Raw genomic sequence first — 8,964 nt, 5'->3', positions numbered from 1 at the left:
GTGTGTTAACTAAGGTGCCCCTAGAGCTACTATCACAGACTCTTAGATATAGAGAGAATCTAATATAGTGGATTGTGGAACTAGACTCCATTATCAAATAATGGTTTATATATTTATTAAATATGCAAGATTGGGGGCATGTGTCAGTTGAGTGTCTGTCATTGTCAGTCATTAGTGGCTCAGTCAGTTGAGTGTCTGACTCTTAATCTCAGTTCAGATCATGATCTCATACTTTGAGAGATCAAGCCCTGCATCGGGCTCTGTGTTGACAGTGCAGAACCTGCTTGGGATTCTCTCTCTCTCTCTCTCTCTCTCAGCCTGTCCCCTGCTCATTTTCCCTCTCTCTCTCTCTCTCTCTCTCTCAAAATAAATAGACTTAAAAAAAAAGTATGCAATGTTGAACAACTTATTTAACCTCTCCGTGTGTGTTTCAGTGTCCTGATCCATAAGATCAGGCAAGTAATCATACTTAACTCATAGAGCTCTTTTAGGAATAAAATGGTTTATTATATGTAAAGTGATAATAACTTATATGTCAACTTATATGTCAAATAGTTATTACTCTGTCATTTCAAAGTAATTATAAAATATATATACAGTATGTATTAAAATGAATTCAAGATTAAAGCAATATATAATGTGTCCTGTTCCTAGTTTTAATTTTTTTCCTCTCATCTCATGCTGTGATTTCTTTCAGAATGTAGATCTATAGAATAACACTAATAAGCAGAATCATGAAAAGTGTCATAGGAATGTTATCCTTGCTGAAACACTGTCTCCTCCTCAAGGCAGCAGGGCTTAGCTAAGCAGGAGGCACTGCCCAACCCCCATGGTCTTTTTGACAGCATTTTTTACTTCCTGGTTTCTAAGGCAGTAGATGAAGGGATTTAGCATGGGTGTGAGGACTGCGTACACAGCTGAGATTAGTTTGTTGGAATTAAATGATGCAATAGCTCTGGGCCGAACATACATAAAAATCATGGCTGTATAATAAATTATGACCACAGTGAGGTGGGATGCACAGGTGGAGAAGGCTTTCTTCCTTCCCTGGGTGGAGGGTATCCGCAGAATGGTGGAGACAATGTATACATAGGAAAGGACAGTGGTGATGAGTGGGAAGACAAGAATGACAATAGCCAAAGCAAAGTCCACTAGCTCAGCTGTGGACATGTCTTTGCAAGCCAGCTTAAGGATTGGTGAGATATCACAGAAAAAGTGGTTCATGACATTAGAACCACAAAAGGCAACATGTGAAATGAAATAAACTTTGATGACAGAGACCATGAAACCACTTACATAGGAGAACGCCACCAGCTGTACACAACAACCTGTGGTCATAATGACTGGGTATTGGAGAGGGTGGCAAATGGCCACATAGCGGTCATAGGCCATGGTTGCCAGAAGCACACACTCTGTGCAGGCGAGTGAGATAAAGAAGTAGAGCTGGGTCATGCAACCTGTGAAGGAGATGCGCCGTTTCTGCAAAAGGAATCCATCCAGCATCTTGGGGACTGTGACAGAGACATACCAGACCTCCAGAAAGGACAAGCTACTCAGGAAATAGTACATGGGCTTATGGAGGGAGCCAGTGATCCAAACAGTGAGCACGATGATAAGATTCTCTATTATCACCAGCAAGTAGACCACAAGGAAGAGGAAGAAGAGCAGGACTTGTAGCCATGGGGCAGTGGGGAAGCCCACCAAGATGAATTCACTGGCCAGAGTGATGTTTTTCCCCAGCATGACTAAAAGCACTGAGGAGTATTGGAGTCTTGTAACAATACTACAAATAATGGAGATGCTTACGCTATCAGACAAGAGACCAACATGTTAGTAAATCAGACTTTCCTCCAAATGACTCATAAAATAACTTCTTTTAAAACAAAGTCACTTTTAAATGTGCAAGCACACATTTCCATTAAGGCTTTTTGTTGTTTTTTTATGAAAGTCTCCCAGAATCAAAATGCACTCCCATCCCTCTCACCTGATTAAATATTTGAATGTCACTATTCATGTCATTCCCAGGTCCTTCGTCAATGAATATAGATGGTCTCTCCTTTGTTCATTCTAGATCTCTGTTTAATTAGGAACTCATTTCACAAAGATTTCTTTCCTGCCTAAAGGAAATGTGAAGTATAATATCATGTCAGAAAAAGTTTCAAAGTTTAGTATTTGGGTGATCCATTGGTCTTTGATCAGCACACTTTCTTCAGAATTTATTTGTGGAAATAGAAAATAGTTCTTGGAAAGTTCTTTAATGACTCTCCAGTTGCTTTCAGATAAAAATGGAAATGTTTTCAATGTCATATATAGGAGGCACTTCATATATTGATCCCTATATATTTCTCTAGCCTCATCTCTTGTGACCCTGTAAATGGTTTCCATGATCCAGACATATTCAAGTAGTTTTTGCTCCCGAAACACATTACAATCAGTCTCATACTTTGCTTACACTTTTCCCTCTTACTATTGTGCCCATCCCCTAATCTTTATCAGCTGATTCAAGATTTAAGATTCCATTTAGGAGACATCTCACCAAAACTCAGTCAAGTGCCTCAAAAGCATTTGCCCCCAGTGCACAACCCCCTCACGCATTGAGTTTTCTCTTCATTACACTGCAGTTTTCCAAAATCCAGGGAGATGTTGGTAAAAGGGGGTAAATTTCCACTTATGAGATGAGTAAGTTCTTGGGATCTGATGTACAGCAAGGTAACTATAGTTAACAATACAGTTTCATATACTTAAAAGTTACTGAGAGTAAATCTTAAGTGTTTCATATAGTTGAAAGTTACTGAGAGTAAATACCACAAAAATGTGGTAATTATGTGATGCGATGAAGATTTTGCCTAACCTTATTGTGATAATCATTTTACAACATATATGAGTATCAAATCCTCACATTCTACACCCTAAACTTACATGGTATATGTCCATTACATCTCAATAAAATTTGGGGAAAAAAGACTCTGGCCTTCATGACTGTGAGCCCAATGCCTAGGACAGTGACTGGAAAACACATGAATATTAAATGAATATAGATTAACAAGTGAATTAATGAATCCCTTGGAGATTTGGGATCCACAGGAAGTAGATAAGGGGCAGAGGAATGTGAATTCAGGGTATGTTGCTGGCAGAAGGCATCTATCTATCTATCAGGATACACATCTTTTGGACATACCCTCGGCTTATATACCCAGGGTACTGTCACAGCAAACATACCCATTCAGTCTGAAAACCAGGGGTATGATCCCTGGTCTCAAGTAACTTGGTAGATTGGGTCTGTAAATATCAGCCATTGTTTCAGGTTCTCCTAGAGGAGTAAGGAGAAGGGAGGCAAGAGGGCATGTGAATAAAATGTAAAGACAGGCAGATCTTGCAAAGCTGGAAGGAAGAATATTGTGAGGTAGCCCAACTATTTTAATCTGTGGTCACAGAATATCTTTTGAAAACACATAAATGAATGTGTCTTTCTATTAAATACCATACTCATCCATAAAGACTGAGGTCAGATCCTGCCTTTTGAATATTGTTTACTCCTTCTGACAAACTAATTTGTCCTCCATACCCTTCTCTTGACACATAGAGAGTGGGAGGCTGATCAGGGACTCATTGGCCTAGAGATCTCCTGGCCATGGCTCAGGGCAAGGGGCAAAGAACGAGGCACTGAAATACATATTATGGACACCACTGCCTCCTTTTCATAGCAGCACACATGAGCAGAGCTCAGTACTGCTTGCTGGGTGGAAAAGGATTGTACCTTACCTCCAGCCTCCAACCAACACTATCACCCCAAAGTAGTTCATTAGAAAGTGGTTTCTAGCCGAGTTTTTTAATGCCTTTGACATAATTCTTTTCCTCAAGAAAAGCAACTAGTTCTGGGAACAGAAAATAGTGAGATCTCCCATGTTCTAGTCTCAGCAGGAAGAATATAGAGACTTTCCTTCAGGATATGTATAACATTCCACATTCCCCTCCATCAGTCACAGAATTTCCCACACATTTACCTTTGCATACTCGTTAAGAGCATTGACTTCAGAGTCAGAATAAGCTACCAGGCGTGTCATCATGAGCAGAATATTCAACAATTATGGACTTAAAGATCCATTGCTGTAAAGTAGAATAATGTTAATCATGCCTACCGTACTGGTTTGCTGTGAAAATAAATGTGATAATGCACAGAAAGCACTTAACATAGGACTTGGCCCATGGTTTTTCTAAGTGTTAGCTGTTATTATATTATGTCACACTAGACTCATACATGCTACTCACAGGTGTTCATATAAACATATAGATTTCCATTCTCTCTCTTTTGCTCATCTTTTTTTCTGTTGCACTCTGGGGGAATGAGGGAAGCCAAATTTCCCGAACAGGACTATAGCATCTTAGAAGAGCTCTGAGTTACAGATCACTCATGCTTTCTCTCTTATCCTCTCCCTAGCATATTACTCTCATATATTCAAGTATGCCCCTGTTACGTCATAATCTCCTCCACTTTGTCTGCCATGGACGTTCCTCTCAGCAGGTTCTATTTTGTATCATGGAGAAATGAAGAATTCTTTCTTACTATTTTCCTTGTTTTTTAGAACTGAAAGCACTAAGTTCTGGGGTCTCTATGGTATCTAAGGAAAGAAGTCCTTTCATTGTACTATAGAACTTTTTTCCAGTATTTTATGTGCTTTTTTTCAAGATGCAAGACAGACACTGGCAGACTTCTTCCGGAATAAGAAATATATCTTTTGGGCCTGGTCCAGTACCCGAAAGATCCCACAGCTGCCCACATTTCCCCAACCTTGGGTAAAGAGGTATTGAATCTTCATTTTCCCATTCATTCTCCACAATACCCATTTTCCAATAATGGTGCTTGCAGCCACTCTTCCCAGGTTCCTCCTCATCTTCCTTGGAGCTTTCTTGGATCAAGATTGGATCAACCAACAACACTTTGAATTTTCAACCACTTACCATATTCCACCTGCCTTCTCTTCAAGAGTGGAAAGTTCTGCAGATGTATGCACTAATTATAGAAAAATATACTGGTTTGCATATTTTTGTACTTCCTAGAGGTCCACATCTGGTCTCTGCTTAAACTGCATGATAGGTATTGCAGCACTAAGACAAGACTGGAGCCGAGGCAGGTGAATATATTTAACACTCACCTGCCTCTTGCCCATGTCTTCTTCCCAGGAGGCTCACTGACAGTCTCCTCTGGCTCTAAGGAAACTCTGTATGTGCTGCTAAGACTACGTCCAGGGAACCTTGATAGAAAAGCCAAATCTCTAATTACCTACTAGTTCCTGTTTATACCTGGACCAAGTTTATTTATACCTGTGGGTAGAATGTGGCTTTTTTTCTCTTACTACTATATGCAAGGTAATGCAACACTAAGTTATTCAAAAGCCAGGATAAGAAACTTAAGTAGGTTAATAAGGTAACCAATGCATTCATTTGCTCATTGGTTACAGAAATTGCAACTTGCGTTTATTGAGCTCTTATTATATGCAGGGTGCTGTGCTATACATACTTTGGAATAAAAATATATAAGTCATGGTTTCTGCCCTTCAGGAACTTGTAGTATTCCAAGTAAAATAATAATATACACTATAATGAGCATAGGATGTGACATGTACCAAAAGAGAGGCAGAAAGCACCCTAGGAACTCCAATGAGGGAGTAATGCTTTCTTTTTTTAAAATATATTTTTATAATGTTTATTTATTTTTGAGAGAGAGAGAGAACACGAGCAGGAGAGGAACAAAGAGAGAAGGGGACAGAGGATCCAAAGTGGGCTCTGCTGATAGCAGTGAGTTTGACATGGGGCTCGAACCCATGAACCACAAGATCATGATCTGAGTCAAAGTTTGACACTCAACCAGCTGAACCACCCAGGTGCCCCAGGGATTAATGCTTTCTAATTTAGGGATTTAAGAAAAGGTTCATCAAGAGGTGTCTTTCCAGACTCATACAGAAAGATAGTGTGGAAGTAGTGTGATGGGAAATAATTTTGGCTCAGCAGTCAGAGAAGATCTGATTCCTAATCTAGGATTCTACTGGTTTTAAGACCTTTTACCTTTTAAAATTGTCTTTATTCCTTAGTTTATTCACTCATAAAATGGGATAACAATAATTCATTTGTTAACATCATATCATTAATGTTAGTTTCAAAAATAACATGTATGTGAAAGCAATTCTAAAACAGCTTTGTGATAACTATACAAATGTAAATATTGCCTGTGTTGGAATGTGAGCCACAGCCATGATTTGATCAGAAGAAATGAGGGGAGAGGGCTTTCAGTGTACAGAAACCAGCACAGGAAAGAATATAGTGAGAAGTGAGATGGTGGAATAATGAGGTCTCTGCAGTGAGGAGAGGTCACAGCCACCACCTTGGTCTCTAGGAAGCACTCAGTCATTTGATGAACGTTTGTGAAGCACGCACTGTGTGCTAAGAGCAGTGTGAAATGACACCTGCTGTCTGTCAGGTTATTCACAGCCAAGTTAGCCCACAGTCTCTGCTATTAATTGTGTGTCAGTAGCCCTGAAATTAAGAATCAAGGGCTGAAAGTTTTGTTAGAATGAAGGCCCAGGAAATATACTTGTATCCCTTTGAGTAACCAAAGGTAGATGAAGGGAATGATGCAGGGGCCTAAAAATATGAAAAATTCTAGAGAAACTTTAGATCCTACAAAGGATCTAAAGGTCTATATGTGACTAATTAGAATCTGATGGAGAAGGATGGGCCTGGCTCTTTTCCCACGCTCCCATATTCTTTGTCTAAAGGCATATGGTGAGTTGGCACTAATTCTGGGAAGGCTGGGACCACTGGGTCCTCATGAAATGAGACTATGGAATATGAAAATCAGGGAGGGTAATTATCCCCTGAGGAAAATGGCAACACCTATGCTATAAGCCTTCTCTTCTCTGCAGTGCATGGAACTGTCCGCTCATGCTTGCCTGCACGACATGATGCTATGTGAAAGAGCTGGCACGGTTTTGTTAGAGTTGTTAAATGTGAAGCAAAAAATATTTGTCAAAACTACTTTAGCTCTCTCTTATGAATTAGCAAAATAAAACAGCATCAAGGCATGAGTTTCATGAGAATTAAAAATCCAGGAAAATTTGAAAAAGAGGTTTTCAACATAGCACATAAAAGCCAAATATTTGCTGTACGTATCACCATAAGCAAACAGGGTCGGCTTACTACTATTATTATGAAGTCACTGAAATCAGAATTACGAAATAATTTGGTATAAAAAATAATAATGTATTTTATTTTTTAAATAACTTAATTTTGGGTTTAATATTATTTTAGAGAAAAGTTTCAAAGATAGTAAAAAGTTCTCATATTTCCCTCCTCTACTTTGTTTCCCCTAATATCATCAACTTACGTTTCACTGTACACTTTTAAAAGTAAGAAACTAAAACTACTACATTGTTGTTAACTAAACTCCAGGTTTTATTCAGAATTTACCAGTTTTTCCTTATCCATTTAATGTCACAGGATCCAATCTAAAATATCACACTCCACTTAAGTATTCTGTTTCTTAAGTCCCCTCTATCTGATAGTTTCTCAGTCTTATACTTCCTAACTATAAGGGCTGTTTAAGCAAAATAGGGTTTCCAGTACTATAGAAGAACTGTTATTTCTCAAATGCTCTTTTCCAAAAGGTTTTTAGATATTTTCTGACTCTGTTCAATGTGAAATGTTAGCAAATTATAAAAGAATTGGATTATAAAGTTCAAGCAAAAAAAATACAATCTAACATTCATTTTCACAAGATTGTAATGGGTAAGATATTAAAATAAAAACCAAAAGAAAAAAAAAGGAAAACAAAACATACTGTGAAGAAACTTGAAAGGCAGACTAAGTGGAGTTTATCAAAGTTGATGGGAACAAGTTAGGTATTTTTGAGCATGGAACCCTCTATGTTGATCCTCTCTTGTTCTATAGATGTGAGTTACCTCTGGCCACTCTGAGTATCTCTCCTACCTGAAAGATCCAGTCTGGATCCAGTACTCCTAGAAGGAGACTGGAGACTCCCCCAGACACTGCCCTGCAAAAGGGAATTTAAAAAAGTCACAGTATCTATGCAATATTTTTAAAGAATGGCAGCCTATAAAGATGGTTTGAAACAAACAGGATCAAATGTAACAGGAATAAAATAAAATTCTCTATCTAGGTTGGGGGCAAAATTAATTAATCAATGGAGGATGAGGAATACTTCATCTGACAGTTAATAGTTCACTTGAAAAGTCTTAGGTTTTGTTCCATCAAATTCAGTATGAGCCATGAGAATCACATGACTTTGAAAATGCAGTCCAAGTCAAAAGAGAAGTTTTGATCTTGCCATAGTTCACATGGACTCAAGCATCTTTTCATTCATTGTTAGTGAAAGATGAATATATGCAGGAAATGTGCTAGACACTTTTCCTATACCTGAAGTATCTGGTTTTAAATTTTGAATTCAGAATTAGAGGAATTTTTTAAAACTTGAGAAAATAATGCATTTTACTGTAAAAAGCTTGGAAAATAAAGAAAAGCACAATGAAGGAAATCAGCATCATGTTTTTACTTCCTATTAACTGGAGTTAACCTATAAGGAGGTTCATATAATAGCTACAACAGTGATGTCCAGAGACTGACACTCCAGTCTCAGATTTGTAAACCCATTTCAGAAATTTATTCTTGGAGACAGTTAAGAGATAGGATTTTGATGAATTTTCATCTAGTCATTATAAATGTAAGTTATAATAGATTGTAATAACACAATAAAATATAAAAACAAATTATAATAATAAAATACTTATAAGGTTATGTAACTTTTGGCACCAAAAGATACATATACTAGAATTTTTAATAGGTAGCAACTAGCAAATAATGCTCGATTTCCTTGCTAGTAGCCTTTCAGACTTTATTAAACAGCAGAAAACTATGGAAAGACAGGCTGCAACCCCAGAAGGTTCCCACATC

At 38.0% G+C, this 8,964-nt stretch overlaps 1 protein-coding gene across 1 annotated transcript; it reads right to left on the bottom strand.

The window, feature by feature from the left end:
- Positions 1-665: 665 nt before the first annotated feature.
- LOC106986471 (olfactory receptor 6-like) lies at positions 666-2,179 on the bottom strand. Its single transcript, XM_015084635.3, has one exon. It carries the CDS (start codon positions 1,741-1,743, stop codon positions 799-801), a length of 945 nt encoding a protein of 314 aa, XP_014940121.1. The 5' UTR covers positions 1,744-2,179; the 3' UTR covers positions 666-798.
- Between the last annotated feature and the right edge of the window lie 6,785 nt (positions 2,180-8,964).

This window comes from Acinonyx jubatus, unplaced genomic scaffold, assembly GCF_027475565.1.
Source record: "Acinonyx jubatus isolate Ajub_Pintada_27869175 unplaced genomic scaffold, VMU_Ajub_asm_v1.0 scaffold_72, whole genome shotgun sequence".
In the NCBI taxonomy this organism is placed as follows: Eukaryota; Metazoa; Chordata; class Mammalia; order Carnivora; family Felidae; genus Acinonyx; species Acinonyx jubatus.
This window is presented reverse-complemented; position numbering and strand designations above follow the sequence as displayed.